Source organism: Mobula hypostoma, chromosome 3, assembly GCF_963921235.1.
Source record: "Mobula hypostoma chromosome 3, sMobHyp1.1, whole genome shotgun sequence".
NCBI lineage: Eukaryota > Metazoa > Chordata > Chondrichthyes > Myliobatiformes > Myliobatidae > Mobula > Mobula hypostoma.
In genome coordinates this window covers 50,055,605-50,080,018 of record NC_086099.1, presented here as the reverse complement: position 1 = coordinate 50,080,018, position 24,414 = coordinate 50,055,605, and the positions used below count along the sequence as shown (strand labels likewise).

General features: G+C 39.3%; 1 protein-coding gene across 1 annotated transcript in view; it reads right to left on the bottom strand.

Annotated features, from left to right (window-relative positions):
* The window catches only part of LOC134343989 (protein FAM149A-like), a 93,045-nt gene that overhangs the window by 22,884 nt on the left and 45,747 nt on the right, over positions 1 to 24,414 (bottom strand). Inside the window, exons 2-8 of the mRNA XM_063043016.1 lie at positions 17,694 to 17,801; positions 11,198 to 11,333; positions 10,273 to 10,415; positions 8,199 to 8,324; positions 6,581 to 6,751; positions 2,407 to 2,603; positions 698 to 855 (exon numbers count right to left, since the gene is read on the bottom strand). Coding sequence (XP_062899086.1) covers positions 698 to 855; positions 2,407 to 2,603; positions 6,581 to 6,751; positions 8,199 to 8,324; positions 10,273 to 10,415; positions 11,198 to 11,333; positions 17,694 to 17,801 — 1,039 coding nt within the window. The remainder of the gene's footprint in view (positions 1 to 697; positions 856 to 2,406; positions 2,604 to 6,580; positions 6,752 to 8,198; positions 8,325 to 10,272; positions 10,416 to 11,197; positions 11,334 to 17,693; positions 17,802 to 24,414) is intronic.

Here is a 24,414-nt window from a genome sequence, read left to right as displayed (position 1 = left end):
CAAAGACTTGTAATAAAACTCCAGTTTCTCAAGTAACCTTTAAATGACTTTAACCCCAATCCTGTGACTACACCTAGATTCTCTAAAAAAGAGTATATAATTAGCCACAGCTAACATATCAAACTCCCTCAGAAACTTATTTTTCTAAATTTCATCATTACCGGCCTGACAATCTCCTCATTCCAAGAATCAATCTTGTGAAACTTTATTGCAGTGCCTCTAAGTCTATCATCCTTTGGCTACAGATACCCAAACTGCATGCAATACATATATTGGGCAACTGTTTCCCTCCCCACCCCCCCAACCTCTAAAGAAAATAACCTTGCATGCTCTTCAAATCCTCTTCTATTTTCCACTGGCTTTGCGCGTTCAACAGACTTGGATGTATTATATCTGCTCTTACGGTAAACAAGTGAGGGACTCAAAACATCCTTCTTGTTCTCCACTAGTAACTTATTGACAGTCAAGCAAGCTTCTTAGTTAGGATCAGGAGTGAGAAGATGACCAACCACTCACTTTCCTAACTGAGGCACACGAAGACCAATCAGAGCTACAAGGCCAGCAAAACCAATATTAGATATGTGATTCCCATTACAAGTAAAAAATGTCTCAAGCATTTACAAGCAACTTAAAAGATAGTTTAATAATATGCAAGGCACACAGCTGCAAGAGGATCATAATATGTACTACAATGTACCTGAGAGTGGAAGGAAGAGGTGCCTAGGGTCAAGAATCGTGCTTCAGAGCCTCTCGATGGTGGAACACTATAGTTTGTTATGATGATTCGTGAGTCATTGATATGAGGCATTTTGCTCATTATTGCACATTGCATGCTTGCTGTTTGCTTCGCCTCTCCTGCAGCCAGTGTACAAAGTAAGAAGAAATGCAATCATTATCCAAGGCAGAACATCATCAGCAAGGCAAAGTTTTAAATTTCAACAATAGCGTCAATTCAATTAGTGAAAAGACATTCCTAACATGAGGTTAATACAGACTACTATCCAAATATATGAAGCATAGTATACAGTCACAGCTATAAATATTGTTTGCAAGAATACTTTAAAATCCACCTTAACCACCCACTTTAATGACATCAGTCGATTCTTAAGTATATTAAGAATTCTTAAGAATTCAGAATAAAGTCTAATTCATGGTTTAAGATGATCACTGGCAACAAATAAGACATCAGAATTGTTAAAAGTTTATTTTCAGTGTCAGTTGGGTAGCAATAATTAAGATCTGGCATGCCAGTTAACAGGGAGTGTAAATTGAGAGCTTCGCTTTCTGTGGCTGGTTTAGTCTATGATCTAATACAAGAGATTCATAGCAATAAAAATATTTGACCAGGGAGAAAGACAGCAGAATGCACCTTCCGTCCACCTTATTTCAGAGCAAAGCCGTGTGTCCAGGACAACACAGTAAGTAAATATGAGCTAATAATGATTGAATTATCAATAATTAACAATCAGCAGCATTAGTAACTCCATATTTACTTCATTGTGCTGAAATTATATAGCTGCATTTTGAACTATACATTTTGAAGACTCTACAACAGGTAGTCAAAACTGTCCAACACATCATTGGCACCAGCCTACCTACCATCAAAGATATATATATGCCGAAATGTGCCAGAAAAGGGCCAATAACATCATAAAGGATCCCACCTGCTCATGGACTGTTTGTCCAACTCTTATCAGGGTGGAGGCTACATAGCATCCACGCCAGGACCACCAGACTCAAAAACCTCGCCCAAGGAGTAAGGCTGATTAACATCTCCACCCACTAACCCACCCCTCCACACACCCAACCACCATTACTTCATCATTTCTTATCAGTCACCTTATGTGCAGATACTCCTGTGTCTAGCATCACTTTATGGACATACAATCAATGTCTGCAAGGGTCTCAGCCCAAAACGTCAACTATACTCTGTTCCATAGATGCTGCCTGGCCTGCTGAGTTCCTCCAGCATTTTGTGTGTGTTGTCTGTACACAAGCTAACTTATGTATTTATATTCATTGTATTTTTAATATCATTATTATTGTGTTCCTTATCCTTTGTGAGGGGATTTTTTTAATGCTGCGTCAGATCCACGGAAGTGATTGTTTTGTTTTCCTTACACTTGTGTACAGGAAATGAGATTAAGCAATCTTTAATCTTCAACAGTTTTGACAACATTAAAAAGAACGTTGCTTAGAAAAACACGTTGAATTAGGTAACCTATGCCTAGGACACAATGAGATACCCACTAAAGACCCCAGGTAACTGTAAATATAAATTGAGCCATATACTTAACAAAATATTTGGATTAAATGAGCTAATTTAATTATAAGTTTCCAACGAGTAACTCAGCATTGTTTCCTTTGATGTTACAGCAGCTTAATGGTTTCTTTGATCTCTAGTACCTGAAAGGTTGTTTTCCCAGTGTTTCCTGATCAGCTCTTCCAACACACCAATCACATCTCGCCAGATATCATTAAATATCTCCGCTGATACAGCATCTTTAATGCAGGCATGGGGAGAAATGGGAGGAATGCCCCGTTTATTTCTCCTCTGAGCAACTTGAACTTTCTTTTGTTCTAAACTCTCATCTTCACTAATACTGTAATTGAAGCACAATAATATTAACATGGCTATGGGTTCCTTTCTCTATAAAAAGGCATTTAGTGGTAGAATTCACTAAGCTGACTGTACAATTTAGATTGAAATAAAGTCCCTTTTATTGTTATTAATATAATATTAGCAAGTTTTTGTCTTACACTTGGAATAGTTATGTCAGTTTGAGAAGCCTGCATTACTCCTGACAACTCTCCTTCGATGAACATAATGGCACCATTTTGTATAATGATTTCCATTATTCCTTACAAACACTTTCATATTTTGGTTTTATTGTTCTCCTGTTGTTCTTTGTATTTCAAGACTTACTTTGAAAAGTGGAACTCTTGCTCTTCACCAATAGAAACTGATTCTGCTCCACATTAAGTGAACATAGAGCATAGAACAGTACTGCACAGGAACAGATCCTTCAGCCCACAACTAATTAAATTAGCAATCAAATGGCTAACTAAACTAATCTCTTCTGCCTACACAATATCCATATCCTTCCATTCTTCTCACATTTGTGTGCCTATCTAAACATCTCCTAAAAGTGCCTAATATTTATACCCCTACCACCACCCCAGGCAGCACTCATCACGCTCTGTGTAAAAAAACTTGTCCTCATATCTCCTTTGAAATTATCCCCTCACCTTAAATGCATGCCCTCTGGTGTTAGACTACTCTATATTTGCCTCTCATAATCTAAGCCTCTATCAGATCTCCCCTTAGCCCAGCCACTCCACAGAAAGTTTCTCCAACCTTTCGTTATAGTACATGCCCTCTAACCCAGGCAGCATTTTGGTAAACCTCTTCGGTATCCGCTTCAAAGTTTTGATATCCTTCTTATAACGTAGTGACCAGAACTGTATGTAATACTCCAGATGTGGCTTAACTGGTGTTTTATAAAGCTGCACCATACTTCCTGACTTTTGAACTCGATGCCTTGGCTAATAAAGGTAAGCTTGCCATTTACCTTCTTAACCACCCTATCAACCTGTGGATTTTGCCCTTTACAGTGTACTGTGTTGCAGACCACCCATTAATAGGTTGGGCCAGTTTACTCTGGACAATCTTGCAGTTTTTGCATTGATATTACTAACACAAATTTTAGATTCCTCCTAACAGAGATCTTCTTCGTCAGCCCTTTACCTCTTCCACATACCGCCTCCTGTCATCCACCTGCCAACTTGTACACCTTCCCTTTCCCCCACTTCCTTTATCTGGCTTCTGTCCCCTTCCTTTCCTGACATGAAGAGTTGCAGATGGAAACATCAACTGTTTATTCCCCTCCGTAGATGCTACCCTGACTTGCTAGTTCCTCCACCATTTTGTGTGTGTTGACTAAGATTTACAGCATTTGCAGACTCCCTTATGTTTCAAATTTTAGTAGCTGGTTCACATTTATTCATATTGAGCTAGGTGCTGAATGTTTTATACTCTTCCCCCTCCTCCAGATCATATCCAGTATATAAATATGTTTATAAATAAAAGAAGATCAAGAACAAATCCTTGGAGTTCTCCCAAGTTACATTTCTCCAGAATGAAAAAGATACTTTTATTCTAAATTTTTTCCTTTTTTTGTGATTTCTGACATTCAGAGACATTTAAGATATTTAAAAGTAATTCATTAAAGCACTATTTTTAAACTAAGATGATTGGAATGCATTTTTAAAAATAATTAATTCATTACTTTCAATTAAAGCAAAATAATTTTAAAAATCTCTTTTCCCCTTTGCCTAGTGCTGAATGAAATGAATGCAGAATCAGGTCCTGATGCAAGTATGATGGATATGAGAAACAATTCCCCAATATATTGCTGAGGATTCCAAGCAAAAGTGGGTCCATTTTTGGATGCCATGGGAGGTATTCTGTAGACCATCCCCTATGGGGGCAGAATTCAGCATCTACTGCTGTCAACAAATGACAGACTCACAGATTTTAAGCACACATCCAGGCGTATTTCATTGTGAATGACTAAATGCCAGCAATTCTGCAGTACAGAATTACTATCGGACAAAAATTCATGCGCCTATTTTACTGTTAACTACATTGGTCTCGTGTATTTTTTTAAACTCGGGTCACTTGAGGAACAGAGCATAGCATTCTCAACCAGAAAAAAAGCCAGGAAGGAAACCAAAATACATAACACTTTATTCTATTTTATCCAGCTCAATGCTACCTATAATGAAGCAGCACTAAAATGGGTAATAGAATATTGAAAAAAGATAAGATTTACTACTACAAACTGGAGTTACAAGCAACACATGAAGTTCTTGTTAACTGGGTACATTTGTTTCTTTATACCATTTTAAAGTTCTAAAAACTTAAAAACACAATAAAATAATCAGGGTCCATTTATTTCTAAGGCTGAAATCAGGTTGATTAAAAGATTAAAAATCTAGGCTCAAGCCAAATCAATGTGGGCAATGAGGAATCCTGAAACGTTCTAATCACTCTGTTTGTTATCTCTTAATTTGGCTCCTGGAGTAAATGTGAAGGAAAAGTTACTTCATCGACATATACCACTGGAATTTCTAACTTTAAATAGTGATTTTTTTTGTTTGTTTTTGTTTTTGCTCACGTTCCCAGAGCTGCTCCTTAATTATAGTCTAACTAATGTGCTAGAATTATGTTTTATTTTCTAATTACAAGTTCATACTGCCAAGAGATGCAATCTATGTTTTCTACAGAGGAGTGCTGTGATACAATAAATGTAAAGAGCGAACTACCTCCAATATAAAAAATTGATTCTTTTCATCTTTGGTGTAGCACAACACTGTTTATCTAAACTGACAAGAAAGACATCCAGCACGAAGTAGTGAGTTCCTTCATTTTCAATGTCATTAGGAATCATCACCATATTCATTACTGCATGAATGAGAAAATCACTGCAGCTTATCCACCCTCGGGATCACATTTACTAAAAGTGAACTGGACCAGCACACAACAACGTGGCCACAGATCAAAACATAGACAGGCTTCCTGAGGCTCCTCACTCACCAAAACCTTTCCATCAGGTGCAAAACACATAAAAATGCAATGGAATTCTCTCTGCTTATCTGGATGAGTACGACTCCAACTACTCTCAGAGCTTAACAACACCCCCTACCCCCATCACGAAGAACCTAGGTGTGTTGATTGGCACCAGGTTCATGGCTTCACAGTATCTACCAGCAATGACTCAAGCCATGAGGTAAAAACGTAGTGAATGAAAATGACATTTAAGAGTAATCTGTATTGCGAATAACTTCATTGCTCCCTGCAAGTGCCCTTCTTGTCTGTTTGGAAAAGCAGAGTTGCATGTTTATAAGAATGAAAAAGATGCATCACATCAACTTGCTCTTCAACAGAACCTCCCAAAACACCATGTTTGCAACCTAAGAGGATCATAGGCACATAAAAACACCACCACCTCTACATCACACACTTTCCAGATTAAAAAATATACCCCCAACAATAGCTCAAAATCCTACACCTTCCTAATTAACTCTGGAGGAGTACCTTCACCATACTGATAGTGGCAATTGAAGGCCACAGCTTGAGATATTACCTTCTCAATAACTTCTCATGAGATATTAGTGTTGTTTGTAGCAGCAAGGACTAAAATGGACCCAATTAAATATATTTTAAATCATTTGTTTTAATTTGTCAAATGGCTCTTCCAGATCCTGCAAAGAAAGTTTAGGTGCCCCTTATGAGCCTTCCTTTATTATCAGAAATACTCCTAAGTTCCCTCCCTGAATGACAGGGTCTATACTTTTGGTCTCTGTCAGTGCTTTCATGCTAGTTAACTTTCCACTTGAATCCAACCTCCTCACCATCTGGTATATCCTGCCATTTTATGTGGGCAATTTACTGCGAAATGGAGGTGAGCGTAAAACATGCTGGGCTTTGTGGTGTAAATTATAGTAGGTCTGTGTACAACATGTTGTTCACAAAAGTTAAAATCCTTCTTGTAAATTTCATTATACGAACACTTACCATTCTTTACTGTCAAATGCAAAATACTCTTCAATACTTCCATCCGTATCATAAATCTCCTCCTCTAGGAATGAGAAAACGGAGCGCTCCGAGTCGAGGGAACTTATGGTGGAGTTTGAACTATGGAAGGGAGAGTGTGTAGGAAGCAGACGTACTCCCAAAAGGCTAAGTCTGAAAAAGGAAGGGAAATATCCTCAAGAGGAATTTATTCAATGCATATGTCTAAAAATTTAATTGTATAATATGATTTATACCACCCACCCCCATCAACAAAATTCCAAACTCCATCTAGTACCCCCTTGTCCTGCACCTTCCCTCTCCACCATAAAGGGCATGCCAGAACCCTCTGATCCTCCAACCCACAACAACGACCCACTCCATCCCCAAGCCCCTAGTCTGAATTTCCTAATATACTTTTGTCCTGCCAAGCATTCAATCATCATGGCAGAAGTATGATCCCAATCCCCTTATCACCCTTCCCCACAAACATCAATACAAGGACCCAGTATCTCATGCACTTTCTACAAACCACTCATCCAATAGTGTTGGGCTCCAATGTGTTTTTCCCCCAACATCAGATGATTCACCAATTCCATCATCAGTGCAAAGTCCTTCTGCCCCATCCTTCTAAACATCCATAACTCCAATAACGCTGACACCGGGTACATTACAGGACAAGTTGAGCCAACATAATCACCAGAACATTGGAAAAGAGGACCAGGCAACACATTTTGAAACACATCGTTACAAAGCCTAAACAACTAGAAAGTTACACCCAAGGCTTCCAGTTTGCAGCAGAGACCATTGGTAACCTGCTGTTGTGCCTATTTACATATATCAGAGTTTCTAAACCTGTCCTGTATTTATACAATTGTACATAATGCCATCAGCGCAACAGTTTTAGACAGTTTAGTGAGTATTTTTAAAGAAAAGAATGAAAACACAATGAATTTTTAAAGACTACAAAATCACATTGGCATTCTAAGTAGACAAACATCATGTTACTGTCTCAGCAACAGTAACTGTTACAAACACTCAGCTAATCAGTCAGTATCTAGTATAGATATGTTAGCTTTGAGCAAAAATGTAATGAATCAAAGATGAACAACATTTTTAAAAGGAACTAACAGAAAAAGACACAATGTAACAAAAAAGACACCCTTGTGCACATTTACATTAATTGTTCAGTTGTGATTTCTTCCAGCTCCGACAAGTACTCCAAAACATGAAATATTAACCACACTTCTCTCCAGAAATGACTTCAGACCTGCCCTTCCACCATTGTCTAACTTCATTTCATTTTGTTACCATATGCAGTATATTTTAGCTTTTAATCTATTGATGTATTCTATGCTGTTAATCAGGAGCACCAATTTAAGTAAGCAGCTTAACAGTTACGTTAAAAAAAGTAAAAGGGATGTCATGCAAATACGTTAATCATCATCCATTAAAATTTTCAAAGTAATTTCTACGTTTTCAAAAAACAGAACAAACTGTAACATAATTTAGTAGATGCTGCTAATCTAACAGGTGAAACTGAAAAGTCTTATTGAAAATTGTACAAATTTATTCTTTGATCATATAGTCTTCCTGTGAACATAATGAAATGGGAGCTTACTCTTTCATATCACTGGTGCTTTCATAGAAACTAGGCAAAGGTCTAGTTGGCATGGAGCTGTTTCCTCTGCTCTGGAAATATTGAAAGCCTTCATCTTTTGGCGACAAGAGCTGGGTTCCCAATATCCTGCATCACGCACAAGAAGAAACAGCAGATTCCAAACCACTTAGTTACATTTCTCTCCACTAGTGTTCCTTAATAAAACAAAGTTAGGCTATTTACTTAATAATAATTTTAATGATTAAAAGTTCATACAGTCAAATATGTAAATGAATAAACAGCAATGTGTTAATACAGTGAATTTGGTGTACATGGGCATCCTTAAAAAATTCACTGGAGAATTTACAAACAAAATATGAAAATGAGCTCAGAGGCAGATTACAAGACTGAGAACCAGAAGCTTGATTACAGAGATAAACCTTAAAGTTTTAAAAGAAACAGAAGGGAGTTGAGGAGGCTTAAGGAAGAGAAACTCAGATATTAGGAACCTGAAAGAAAAGTTATTGGTAAGCAACAATGGATGCTTTGAAAATTCATTCAACTTGGTCAGATAGGATCTTTCTCAAAAACAATTCTGAATATCTTTGATTAACCTTCCCTTCAAAGTGCAATCCTGTCTACAGAATTTTTTTCCAATAATTTCCCTACCTCTGACTCATTTGCTTATTCCTACTGTCCTTCCTCAATACAGGTACTACATTTGTTGTCTCTAGTAGTCTGGCACCTCACCTGTTGTCAGTAAAAATCGGTGTCGTCTCCCTTACACACAATGATACATCTCATTTGGTCATTGGGTTTTGTCCACCTTCATGCCTGCTGAAATACCTACTACTGCCTTTTTAATCATAACATGCTAGAACTTCACCACCCACCTCCTTAAGTCATCCATTACATTGCCCATCTTCTGAGTGAATACAGAGCAGACGTATGAAGACCTCACCTATGTCCTTTGGCTCCATGCACAGATTATTATTTTTATTCCTAATGGATCCCAATCTTTTCTTGGCTACTTTCCTTTTATGAATGTAGTCAGCCAGTGATATTTTGTGCCACCTTTTTGCCTATACATCATTACTCCTGAAGGGCCTCCCTGTTTCTTGTTCTGTACATCTATCACTACGCTGTCTGGGCAGGGCGAAAAGCATTATCAAGGATGCATCTCACCCTAACCATGGACTTTTTACTCTCCTCCCATCCGGTGGGCGCTACAGGAGCCTCTGCTCCCGCACCAGCAGGCACAGGAAGAACTTCTTCCCTGAGGCTGTGACCTTGCTGAACCTCACATCACAGCGCTAAGCAGTATTGCACCCATATTGTACTGTCTCAGTACTTTTATATTTGTGTGCTGTAGCACTTACTTTTTATTCGCAGTTATTTTGTGAATAACACTATTCTTTGCATTTCGGGTCAGATGCTAATTACATTTCATTGGCTTTGTATCTGTACTCAGCACAATGGCAATAAAGTTGAATCTAATCTAATCATATGCTTCTTTGTTATTTTGGCATTTAGCTCTCGATATTCAAAGGTACCTGAGACATTCTGTCCTAACCTATCACCTGTCTAGGAATATGTTGGCCCTGAATTCTCATTGTTTCACTATTGAATGTTTCCAGCTTGGATTTACCAGCCAGTAGATGCTCTCAGTTCCCCCTTCCTTTCAAGTCCTGAAGGAGGGTCTTGTCAAGTGTCAACTGTTTATTAATTTCCACTGATGCTGCCTGACCTGCTGAGTTCTTCCAGCATTTTGTATGTGCTGGCCCAGTTTATGTTTAGCAAGTTTCTTCTTATGACACTGAATTTAGCCTTCTGCAAATTTAAGACCTAGCTTTTCATACCACCTTTGTAGCCTGAATGTTCTCTGTCCCTTATCCTTTGCCGTACCCAGTGTTCTCGGCATTTCATATCCTGTGAAACACATTAAATTGGCCAGAGAGCAGCTCCTGTGATGGTCGGCGTTTCTAGCTGAACACATACACAAGCGCATCACATTTGTCTTTGACAGTCATTAGCTGGTAAAGTCTTTATCAGCTAGCTGAAACAATCACCATGTTTTGTGTTGCTGAGTACTCACCTGAGCTGGGGCGAACGTTCCACCCACTCTCGACATTCGGTTTGAATGCTTTCAGTTCGACAGCTCACCTTTCCCTCAAACAACATCTCATCGATTTCCCAGAAAAGTTGATGCACTGTCTGCGTATTTGCTTTGTCAAATTCCTAATATCCGCACACATAGAATTATTAGTCAGCATTAGCTTGTCATAAACTCAGAAGCTTTATATAACTGAATGGAATGAGAATGCTATCAACTGTGAATTGATGCTGTTAATTGATATTATCTGGTGTTATCCAAATTCACCTGGTTCAGCTGCAGTATATCATATGGCAAAAACATCAGATATGAGAACTAAAATTTGCATCTGAGCCTTCATTCCAAAACACAATTGCAATACGAATAGACCCGAATCTAACTTTAACCTCCTAAATAATGGATATGGTTTGGATAGTGCTGAGGTTATATTGTAGACTTCACGTAGCCCCCGCATACTGGTCTTGTCCCAGGATCATTGTGAAAATGAAGTTTAAGGAGTATTTTAGGATGTAGTATGTTAATAACTTGAGAGTTTGAAAATGGAGGAGGAAAAATGTAATTGTGGACCTTTAGTGTTTGAGATTTGTCTTCATTGATTTGTGTTACATGAATGCCGAAACGCAGGACAGCCCATGGACATACTGTGCTCCCAAATTTAATTCACTAAAAATTAATGAAATCAAATAAAAGAGAAGATGCTGCAACAAATAAAAGAGAAGATGCTGATCTTCTTCACCCTGTCCAAAACTCCCAGTTTCCATGCCACTCTCTATACCGACTATAATACCACTCTATTCTGTCCATACTGTATCTCCCCTCATCTTCTTCACCCAGTAAATAGCTCCAGCATTATTTACATTCTGTCTGATATCACTATCTACAATCCCCATGCCCATACAATACTCACATCATCTCTCCAGGAGTACACTGAACTACAGTCAGTTGACAGGCTTGTTGTATAGCTCTGGATTCCAGACCAAGAATTGTTAAGGTCAATAGGAGTAGTCTGCCCAATAGATGATTCTGATACAATGGAGTCACCACTAAAAAAAAATTAAAGTCACATGGAATGCAATTCATTCAATCATTTTAATTCTAGAATGAAACAAATTTATATATTCTATCTGTGATTTCACCAGATTAGGATTGAAATAGACAGGAAGGACTTAAATTTATATTATATATTTTACAACTCAAGGATTCTTAAGTTTCTTTTGAGGTGCTTTAAGTAATTTTTTTAGTCAGTTTATAATTTCCAAATCATGGTAGCCAATTCCCACAAACAACATGATGACCAAATCATTTGGTTTTGGCAATGGTTGAGCAACCAAAACTAACTAGATGTTGGGGGAAAGTACAAGATCTTGAAATAGTGTCTTGGGTTCTTTTGAATCACAAGAGTGGTTTAGAAGCATCTCCAGGTTAAATCCTCCACAAAGACATTATCTGTGATGGTGCAGTATTATCCCTGCACTGCACCAGTATACCAACCTAGATTATGTTCTCAATTCTCTGTAGTGTGCTTGCACACTTTGAAAGCAAGAAATAAACTTCATTAATGTTGTTCTTACAGTCAGAATTGCTTAGTGAACATGAGAGTAAAGTTTGAAGATCATTTTGCTCTGCAGTTGAGACATTTCCATTACTCTAAAGTCAAGTGTTACAATCCATCCAGCATTTTAAAATAGTTGTACAAAGTTCACAGCAAGTTTATTCCCTTGAATGTTTTGGGATTAATCTCATGTTATTCAGATTTATAACAGACCCCTCAAAAACCTGTAGAATATTCACAAGGACAACTTTAGGGAATCTGTTCAATGATTTTCAAAGCTGCCTCAGCTAATGCCTCTTGGGTAACCTTGCTGCACTGCTCAGGGAGGGGGTGCAGCAGCTGCAAGTTCAGACGAGTTCCCCATTTTCTCGGAAAAGGCTTTTTCTACTGAAGTTGGGTGGGAATAAAACTGGAGGTCATGGGCTAAGGGTGAAAGGTGAAAAGTTTAAAGGGAACATGAGGGGAAATTTCTTCAATCAGAGGCCCATGAGAGTGTGGAATCAGCTGCCAGTGCAAGTGTGCATGCCAGCTTGATTTCAATGTTTGAGAATTTTGGATGGTAGAGGTATGGAGGGCTATAGTCCCTGTGCAAGTCAAAGAACCTATTTCTGTGCTGTACTTTTCTATGACTTAGCTGTCAGGGAGGATCCAGGTAAAAATGAAGCACAGGGCTCCAAAATATCCTCCTGGCTAACATACAGTCTCTGGAAAATGAAACAGGAAACCTCAGAACAAAAGGTATTACCAGAGGGACATCAGGGACAGTTGTGTACTCTGTTTCATAGAGACTTGTATCAACACCAGCACTCAAGACACAGCGCCTCAGTTCAAGGACTTCACTATGCACCAGATGGACCAAACAGCAGCATCAGGTAAAGGTGGAGATTACTGCGTTTGCGTCATGATTAACTCTTTGTGGTGCACAGCGGTGATGGACCTGGCTCAGTCTTACTCCTCACACCTGGGGCATCTGGCAATCAAGTGTCATCTGTTCTATCTGCCAGGGGAATTCTCAATCTTCAGCCTGGTAGTGGTGTACATTCCACCCCTGGCAGACACTAGGCTGGCACTGAGGAGCTGAGCCCTGTGATCAACAGACAGCACACCCTGATGCCTTCCCAATCATCACAGGGAGACTTAACCAGGCTAGTTGAAGAGGTCGCTGAACAACTAACAATACAGAATCAATGGAGCTAAGACACTTGATCTCAGTTTCACCATCATCAGGGATGTTTACTGTGCCATCCCACGCCCATACTTTGGCAAATCTGATCACCTGCTATACGCTACTCCTGGCATAAAGACAGAGACCAAGGACCACAGTACCAATGTGAGGACAGTGAAGGTATGGTCAAGGAAGGCAGAGACCATTGAGAGGCTGGTTTGAATCGGAGTCAGCTTTATTGTCACAGACATAAGTCATGACATTTGTCATTTTGTGGCAACAGGCAAGACAAATTATACAAGTTAGAATTAAAAACAATTAAGTAATGCAAAAGAGGAATAGGCAAGTAGTCCCACTGAAGGGTTTCGGCCCGAAACGTCGACTGTACTCGTTCCCTAGAAGCTGGCTGGTCTGCTGAGTTCCTCCAGCATTGTGTGTGTGTTGCTCAGATTTCCAGCATCTGCAGATTATCCGTTGTTTGTGGCAAGTAGTATTCATGAGTCATGGACTGTTCAGAAATCTGTTGGCAAAGGGGAAGAAACTGTTCCTAAAATACTGGGTGTGGATTGGCAGGCTCCAGCACCTCCTTCCTGATGGTAGGAGTGCGATCCTCCCTAATGGCAGCAATGAAATTGATGGACTTCATATTCATGGATTAATTTGTGAATCTGAAGGAATATGCCACAGCCATTCCTGACTTCATCAAGAACTGTACGGCTGGGTGTGTGCCATCAAGAAAATCCCAAATCTTCCCAAACCAGAAGCCCTGGATGAACCAGGAAACTGACAGTCTGCTGAGGGCTGGATCTCTGGTGTTCAAGGTCAGTGTGGGAGCCAGAACCCTACAATTAGACCAGGTACATTATAGCCATTGTGAGAATGAAAAGGCAATTCAGGTGAAGCTAGACACAGAATCAGATTGGGGCAGGGTTTGCTAGCCATTACTTCTTGCAAGGCAAAACTTAACATCATAAGTGATCTCATCTCCTCAATGAGATCAAAACACTTTGAAATGGAGAATAACACACGTGTGTGAACCCCTAAGGTATCTGGTGACCCTTTGATCTCTGTCTCAGAGGCCAATGTCCAAACATCCTTAAGTGGGTGAACCCTCGCAAGGCATCAGGCTCCAACAGTGTTTTTGGTTGGGTTCTAAAAAACCTGTGTTGAGAAGCCAGTTGGAATGTTCAAGGACACAATCAACTTCTCATTGGTGTGGTCAGAGGTAACCACATTCTTCAAAAAGGGCATCAGTCATACCAGTGCACAACAGCAGGGCGAGCTGCCTCAATGATCACTATCTAGTAGCACTCACATCCACGGTAATGAAGTGCTTCAAGAGGTTATGGCTGGAATTAACTCCTGCCTGAACAAGGATCTGTGGCTATGACAGATCACCTACTGCCACAACAGGTCTAGAGAGGATATAATCTCATTGGCTTACCACTCTGCTTTGGAGCACCAAGACAACCACAAGACTGGGGGTGTGGTGGATAGTGTGGAGGGCTGTCAGCGGGACATCGATGGGATGCAAAACTGGGCTGAGAAGTGGCAGATAGAGCTCAACCCAGATAAGTGTGAGAAGGTTCTTTTTGGTAGGTCAAATATGATGGTAGAATATAGTATTAATGGTAAGACTCTTGGCAGTGTGGAGGATCAGAGGGACCTTGGGGTCCGAGTCCGTAGAACACTCAAAGCTGCTGCGCAGGTTGGCTCTGTGGCTAAGAAGGCATATAGTGCATTGGCCTTCATCAACCGTGCGATTGAGTTCAAGAGCCGGGAGGTAATGTTACAGCTATATAGGAGCCTGGTCAGACCCCACTTGGAGTACTGTGCTCATTTCTGGTCAACTCACTTCAGGAAGGATCTGGAAACTATCGAAAGGGTGCAGAGGAGATTTACAAGGATGTTGCCCAGATTGGGGAGCATGCCTTATGAGAAGAGATCGAGTGAACTCAGCCTTTTCTCCTTGGAGCAGCAGAGGTTGACCTGATAAAGGTGTATAAGATGATAAGAGGTATTGATTGTGTGGATAGTCAGAGGCTTTTTCCCAGAGCTGAAATGGCTAGCACGAGAGGGCACAGTTTTAAGGTGCTGGGAAGTAGGTTCAAAGGAGATGTCAGGGGTAAGTAGTTGTTGTTGTTGTTTTTTTTTACACAAGAAGTGGTGAGTGCGTGGAATGAGCTGCCGGCGACGGTGGTGGAGGCAGATACAATAGGGTCGTTTAAGAGACTCCTGGATAGGTACGTGGAGCTTAGAAAAATAAAGGGCTAAGGGTAACCCTAGCTAATTTCTAAGTAAGTACATGTTCAGCACAGCATTGTGGGCCGAAAGGTCTGTATTGTGCTGTAGGTTTTCTATGTTTTGCTTCTAAGACATGCATCAGGATACTGCTTAATCAATTACAGCTCAGTGTTCAATACCATCATCCCCTCAGTTCTAACAGTATAAAACGTGGGCCTCTATGCCTCTCCCTGCAACTGAATCCTTGACTTTGTATCAGAAGGCCACAGTCAGTGCCAATCGGTAATTACAACTCCTCCTCACTGACAATCAACACCGACACACCTTGAGGATGCACGCTTAGACCACTGCTCTACTCTCTCTACACTACTGTGGCACGAAGCATACCCAAATACCATAACCAACAACAACCTCGCACTCAGCATCAGCAAAACCAAGGAATTGAACGCGAGCTTCAGGAAGGAGCAGTTGTGAGAACACACACCACTCCGCGCTGAGGAGTCAGCAGTGGAAAGGCTGAGCAGCTTCAAGTCTCTGGGCATTAACGTCTCAAAGGAAATCTTCTGGTCCCAACACATCGATGCAATCACAAAAGCAGCAAGCTAACTGCTCTATATAATGCGGAGTCTGAGGAGATTTCGTGTGACACCGAAAACTTTTACACATTTCTTTAGACGTACGATGGAGGGCATTCTGACTGGTTGCACCACAGCCTGGTACGGATTGTGCAATCTGCAAGAACACCAGAAGCTGCAGAGTGTTATAGATTCACCATGGGCTCCACCACGGGTACAACAGTCCCTGCCATTGTGATCTTCAAGCTGTGATGCCTCAAAAAGGTGGCATCCAGAATTAAGGGCTGTCACCATCCACAATGTGCCTGCTTCTCAATACTACCGTCAGAGAGGAGATACAGGAGTCTGAAGATCCAGACTCAACAACTTGGCAAAAACTTGTTCCTCCATCATCTGATTTCTGAATGGTCCATGAACCCATAATATTACCTTATTATTCCTTAAGTTTTCACCATCTACTTTAGTAATTTATAGATTTTAATGCCCTTGCATTGTACTGCTGCTGCAGAACCACAATTTTCATATATTTCAGAGATAATCAATCTAATTCTTATTCTATATAACGATGTCAGAAGTGATGGTAGTAGACGCAAAAATATGTAGATTAGTGACAGAATTTGAAGGGAATTTGATAGAAACCGGTAGAATATAATATGTTGGAGTAGAATAGGAGGAGACAATGGCGCCTAGCAGCAACTCTTTGCTTGCATCTGTGGAAACAGCTCTATTTCCATCTTTAATAACTCTATTTTTCCCTTTCAGGGTTCTTTTGAAGACCCTGAGCTGGAGTTACGTGCTGACTATGGTTCTTTGCGGGAATGGGACCCGCTCTCAGGGATTCACGACTGGCCATTGTTCGGCATGCCAAGGGGACGGCCTAAGAGATTACCTTGCCTTCAGAGAACTGAGATTTCGTGGCTCTGGAGACGGGGGGTGGGAGGGGAGATCGGAGATCGGTGTGTCCGAGCAGGAGATCAGTGTGTCATGGAACCGAGATCTTTGGGCACAGAGCTCAGAAAAAGCGACATAACGTACTTCTAACACTGTAAACCAGCGAGTCGTTTGTTATGTTTCCCCTCTCACTGTGAAACAGAAACACTTCTTTCTCCCTTATTAGGGAGAGAGAGAAAACCTGTGGTATGTCAAATACCAGGTGAGCAAGCAGTCTTTGGGGCAACTGCAAGTCTGTGTCTTTGCTGTTGCTTTGCTCACACTCGAGTGCTCGGTGACGGGTGCGGATGCTTTTTTTTGCCGATGGGGGAAGGGGAGATTGTTGCTTGCTGCCACTTACGCACGGGAGGGAGGGGAGCTGGGGGGTGTACTTTGGGGTTCTAACCGTTAACTGTCATTCATTCTTTGGAGGCACTCCTCTGTTTTTGTGGATGGTTGTGAAGAAAAAGCATTTCAAGATGTACATGTATATTCTCTGACATGAAATATACCTTTGAAACCTTTGAATTAGTGTAAAATATAGGTGGCTCAAAGGGCCTGTTTCCATGGTCAATTCCTCCAAGACTCAATGACAAAATAATCATAAATATCCCTGTAAAGCCAAAATGTTTATCTCAAGATTAATAGAAAATTTAATGACAACTAAATAAACAAAATGGAAAAAAGTGTCGTGTTCCAGAGTTTGAAAAGAGGGTGAAGATTTGTTTCCAATAAATGAACCTACAGCCTTTGTATTTACACCTTCAAAGAGGACATGGTGATATCTAGCAGGTGCACAGTCAGTACAAGCTCACCAATATTCAACAATCACACCTGGCTTCACTTCATGACTAAACTAATCCTGTGTACATTAATCATTCATTACTGTACAGTTTCTTTCTAATTATCACTTGAATAATGCATGAAAACATTTTACCTGTTGTAACTATGAATTGCTCCTTCGACATGTTTTGTAAAATTAGTTGGAAGAGAATCAATTGCTTTCTCAGGAAGATAGTCGGTGGTTCCTTTTAGTAACCCCTTCCTGTTGGAAATAGAGAAGTTTATAATTAAATATTGTTTACTTCTTAGCAAAATAGTTACACAATATTTATTAGTCCTGAAATCTTGCAGCAGAGTTTAGTGGGAGTTCAATAAAATTCATCCAGGATCAAGGTAGACCAGAATCTAACCATGAAGGCATCTGCTTGTGAAATCTGCATGCACACCCATATAGCAGTAAGACGGTATGACTAACTTGGTACTTTTCACTTCTGCTCAATGTACTGCACTGTCTTCAGCAACTGAAGTGGGCTTCTGCAACTGGCATGTCCCTAAATAAGTTGCAGAACATATTTAACAGAATGATAAAATATACAAGAATAAACTGAGCAATAGGGAATAATAGTAGAAGCTTTGAACTAAAGTCCCTACTGTCATGCCCCTCAGCTTAGTTTATTCTTGTATATTCTATTTAATAATTACTACAAGTTGTTACTGTGCATCAGTGTAATTTAGCACAGAAACAGGCCCTTCAGCCCATCATGTTCATGCTGACTTTCAATGTACTATACACTATCTACATTAATCCCACCCTCCCCAATACAATGTTCTATCCAATAGTGCTTAGATTCTCACAGAATGTTTTCATTGATATTTAACTTTTATTATACATGTAGAGACCTCAGCCTAAAATTTGTTCCATGCGATTTACGTAGTGCCAAAATTGTGTTGAAGGTAACACTAAAATCAACAGAGAAAGTTAAGTGACAATCAAGAATTTTATTTATTAGGTTTACACTACAGTTCAATGCTACAATTATAATTTTAATTTCAGAATAGTATTCCCCACTGATGAGTTACAAGTGCTTACAATTCTTAGAAAGGAGAGTTGTATTTGTGATTTTTCTAGGTACCTGTAGCTATTAACAGGGACAACCCACAACAGAGACAGTACTCTTCCAGCCATAGGGAGCATCACTAACTAATAAATAGCTGGTATAATGATGGGAAAGAGATCAGAGAGTGCATCACTAGGATCAGAAGAACTTGGACAAGTCATCAGAGAGTTATTTTTGTTCAAGGAAGGGACTATTATTATAGCAAGATCGTAATCATGGGATTATTGGTACAGCAAGGTATCAGTAATTTCCTGGGGAGGTCTCTAAAGGCATGAGTGTAGTCTGTGAATGCCTGCATTTTAGTGTAGTCTGCAAACAGGGAGAATGCAGGTGTCCAGTCTTGCAAGCCAACAGTAAAGTATTTGAAGCATCTTCTTGAGAAGCAGCTCTCTTGACCTGCTAGACGAGAAATGCAGCAAACTATGAAATGTAGCAGAGATCAGCAGTCGCAGCCTGAAAAAAGTCCCAAGGTGAAAACTGGTGAGAGTGAACTTGCTTCCAACCGCAAAGGGTCAACGCTTATGTGAGCCAATATTTGTGGTTCTTGGAGAACACAGACTTTGATGAGGACAAAGAATACATTTAAAATATTGGCTGTTTAAATACCAGATTGAGGAGAAACAAGATCAATAAATGTGGGTTGTTTTGAAAATAAAGTACTGATGTTTTTCAAAGTAATGAGGCAGAAATTTGCACTATACATAATCTTTTGACTTGCACAATTGTTGACATTTTTTGGGGGGGAAGATGACGGAATGAAAATGCAAGAGAAAACAAAAATCCTATTAAAAAATGAAAAGGAAAAATTTTGATGGGTATAAGGATCCAGAAATGGGTACAAAATTTCTCTATTAAGTCTTGTGTCCCTATTCTTTCTTTCTTCTTCAATGACTGGCTACTTGCACCATGGAAACTCCCATGGAGGAGACTCGAGGCCCAGCACTGGTGGAATGGGAGTGCTGGTGGAGAAAGAACCTCAGATATCACTGTTCAATTATGAGAAATTTATCCTATATCAAAAGCATTCCCAAAATGATTTGGTGCACTCAATTTTCTACTACAAATGTTCCAAAAGTATCAACCAAACCAACTTTAAACTGGTGGGGAAAAAAAAGCACTCCAAAACAAAGAAAAGACCATATTTAGTTCATGTTTTGTTCATCTTTCAGGTGAACTGATTCTAATTACTATGAAAGCTTACATCAGAGCAATACTGATGTTCAGCTCTGAGAGACTGTGCTAATAATAGATCTGGCAAAAGCAGAGTGCACCTGTCAACACTTCTTTGAAGAATTGTGCAATTGAAGAAGGGGGAATCCATGATTAAACAACGCAGCTCATGATCTTCTAAGTAACAACTAGGACAGAATGCACAATAGCTTTACAAAACTTGACAAAAATAGCAAAATAGGAATTGCAATTAAAATAAACAAGTTAAGAGTCTACCTCAATACAAATGCATGTCAGTGGGTGGAAACAGTCTCACCATATACAAAATATAAAAAACACTTGTCACAGAGTACCACCAGAACAATAGAGTGACGGGGTAACACAGTACTTAGTGCTGTTGCCTTACTGGGTCCCAAATCCACTCCTGACCATAGGTACTGTGTGCAGTTTGAACATTCCGCCTGTTACTGTGCAATTTCCTCTGGGTGCACCTCTTTCCTTGCATTTCCAGTAGGTTAACCAGGTCACTATACGTTACTCTTTTATATAAGTAAGTGACAAAAGAAACAAAAGCAGAAATTAGTGGGCACATGAATGAAAATACATTGTGGGACTACAGGGAAGTAAGTGGTTATTGGGACGGATGGGATTGTCTGAACGATGAGTTGAATGGTCTTTTTCTGTGTTGTAAATTGATATGAGCCACAAAGAAAGCAGAGGAAATGGAAGCTTAGTCCTAAACATAGGCATTTTTATCGCAAGATGGCATTTGCCTAAATCCCTTCAAGGAACTATAATTCCAAAGCTTAGATGAAGACTTGCCTTCTACAAGATTGCACATTATCAAATGCTTTTTATAATTGTCTACTTTAAAGTGCAGACATCATCACATAGATATTCCTCAAAAATAACCCAGTGATGTCTGGTTGCTATTTTAGATACACACATTTGTTGCATAATGCAGAGTGAAAAGAAAGAGAACCAGATCCTATCAAGAGGTGCATGAGAACATTCTCAGTTCAGCATTGCTTTGTGAAAACTGGAAAACCAATGAAAAGTTACTGTAATCAAGCAAGTCTTACCACTTTTTGAAGAAAATCCTTCCATGATTTTCAAAGAATATTTACTTCATACAATAACCAGGATCAAATGGCAGTATCATGTTTTTCTTTTGTACTTCAATGTACATCACCACTTTACTGAAAGGATTGTAACCTCACAAGTCAGAAGATGTTGCCTAACCACTGAGGTTTTTCCAGCATTTTATGACTTTATCAAGTTTGTGTGTAGTTAACACGACTGAGCCAAGAGAATAACCAGTGGAAAGCTCATCTGGGGATTCTGCTCTTATCATCATAAAAACAGAAGAAATAATAGCAGCTGTAAGCTGTTTGGTCATTTGAGACGGCTATACCATTCATCAGTATCATCCTCTCTCTCTACCTCAATGCCTTTTTGCAGCTGAGTGTCCGACATCATGAATACAAACAGCTATCACCATCCTAATCAAGGGCAGTAATGAGGTGACTGGGGTGGATGGTATACTGAAAAAGAGGTTCAGGGGATTGCAAAAATCTGATGAAGGAAGAGCTCAAATAAACTTAAAAGATAAGGAATTTAAATGAAACATTAATCCTGACTTTATGGTTGTAATAATGCCCATTACAAGCCAAAATTACTACCTTACACCAGGCTCCTGAACCAGTATGGATAACTTCACTTGCCTCAGTGCTGAACTGACTCATCTAATTTCCAAGGTCTCTGCGAGTCATGTTCACAGGACTATTTAGATATTTTTTATTTCCATGATTTGCCTTAGTTTGCACATTGGTTGTTTGTCAATCTTAGTACAGCACAGGAACAGGCCCTCCAGCCCACAATGTTCTGCCGAAACAACTAAATGGTTAACTAATCTCTTCTGCCTACACAATGTATATCCTTCCTTTCTCCTCACTATCATGTGCCTATCTAAATGTTTCTTAAGATTCCATAATGTTTCTGTCTCTACCGCCACCCAGGCAATGCATTCCCATCACTCTCCATGTTAAAAAAAAATCCCTCACATCTCCTTTGAAATTACCCCCTCCCACTTTAAATGCACGCCTTCTGATATGAAGATTTCAAGCCTGAGAAAAAATATTTTTGGAAACTCTATCATAGTTTTTATTTTATAGTTTAACCAGTTAGCAGCTTACGAATAAAGAGCTCAGCTGTGCAAAAAGTCAGCCATGATCTTGATAAATGGAATAGTAGGCTCCAAAGACCAAATAGCCTACCACCACTATTATTTCTTCTGCTCTTATTTAGTTTCTAGTTTTTCATAAATGCTACTTCTTTATTTTCTGTAAATGCCTGCTAAGAAAATGAATTTTAAGGCAGTATATTCATACTTTAATAAATTTACTTTCAACTTTGAACAAAGATCAGCAGGAATTCCACAGGTGGCTATTTCATTGATACAATACTCTGACACACGGTACTCTTTTCCACTATAATCAGGAGGAATTGTTAAAGAATTAAAACCATTCTGAACTTAAACTACAAACATTCCCCACTAAAATAATTGAGGTTTATACAAGTGTAATAATTAATGAACTACCTGGCCCAGAGGGAAAACTGATTTGATTCAAGCATACCATAATGCAGATGCATATTTCAAAATAAGGGAAATCATTTATTTTCTTTATCATAAATGGTTTACCATTTCACTCTCTATGCTAATCAAGCCTATGTGTTCCAACCATTAAAAATTAGGCTTTTTTTGCTTCCTGGTGTTCTTGACAGCAATAGGTATGAAAAAATTTGAAGTTATTAAAAGAGGGATTGCTAGATCTTCATACGCAACTCTTGCTGAGGTCGATGACAAAGCCATTCTTTCACTTATGACTCAGATTCTTTTTTTTAAAAAAAGCTTGACATCTGGTGACTTCTCAGGCAACAAACTTGCCCTGAAACTGCCCAAAATATCCTATTCATCGGCAAGAAAGTTTAAGACTGATTCTCCCTGCTGTGTTGGAAAAAGCCACATTCTCTGCTTGAACCTTAAATGATATACCTATATTAATAGATGTTTTACAACTGTGAGCTATGGCCAATTCACAGTTCATTGAATTACTGTACACCAATGCCACAGCAAGGTCATTAAGTTAATGATTAATGTTAACTGGTCAAAGTCAGTAAGTGTAAATGGTTTCAAAACACATCGTTTAAAAGAATATTTTCAATTTGTTACTTTGGTTTAAAAATTGGTGTTATTTATTACTCTTAACATAAAAAATACTTTAGTTTCTACATAATGACAATTTGGCCAGAGGGTCAACCAATCCATAACAGCAAAACACTTGGATAGGCAAGATTATAGAAGGATAAGGTAATAATGTGGACAGATGGGATTGTGTACATAAGCAAATCAATTGGCAAAGACCTGATGTGCTGAAGGTTTCTCTGCAGAATGACTCGATAAATGATGGCTTTACAATGAAATATTGATTAATTCATCTCTATATTCATCATACAACTACTGACAATGGAAACACAATTAATTGTTAGAAACACACGAAACGGGGGAACTCAACAGGCCAGGCAGCAACAATGGAAAGGAGTAAATAGCTGACTTTTCGGGCCGAGACCCTTCATGAGCTTTGATGAAGGGTCTTGGCCCAAAGAGTCAATTGTTCACTATTTTCCGGAGGTGCTGCCTGGCCTGCTGAGTTCCTCCAGCGTTTTGTGTGTGTTGCTTGGATTTCTAGCATCTGCAGATTTTCTCTTGTTTACAATTAATTGTTAACAGTTATTGATATGCAGTTCTTCAAAATAGTTTAATATACGAGTTTGGGTTCAACCTACATAGATTCAATCATATGGTAAATTATTTTTATCTTATTATGATACAGATTGAACTTAAACACAAAGTACTGTAGAATAACCTTTTCCTTGTACATGTGGTGGAATACTGAATTGTGCTTTTTATGCAAAGGGTGTTTCCATGCATTGAGTTCATTGGGCATAAAGTAGTTAGGTCAGTCTGCATGCAATGTACATTTAATTACGTTATTAGCAGCAGAGCGTGCCTAATGGAATGAAAGCCTGTCTGTGACTTCCTTTAAAAGACAGCCCTTGCTTAATCCACGTTTACAGCATCTGCCAATAAAAGACAACAGTAGATTCTTCTCTGATACACTAGTGAATCAGATGCAATCAATATTACGCAGGCAACAGCTTCTACTATTGTTGGGATAAGTCAACTCCCAACACCAATCCCTTCAATCAGTTGTCAGCTCCAATTCCAACTTTTACACCAATCAAATGCCTATTATACCAAGTGTCTTATTTGTGTTCAACTCAATATTCCTAAGTAGTAGGTGACTCAAAAAACATTTCACTATGTCTCCCTGATGAGCCACAACTTCTACTAGAATGGATCACTCCACAAGCAAGCTGCATTTCCCAAGAAATTATAATCAGCCATTGTGCATGGCAGTGCTAAAGACCAATGAATTGTGCTCTTTTGAAATTTATTCCCTCAAAAGTCCCAGATAAACTGACATGGCACAGTAGTATTTTGGCACACACTTTCCTGTGTGAAGA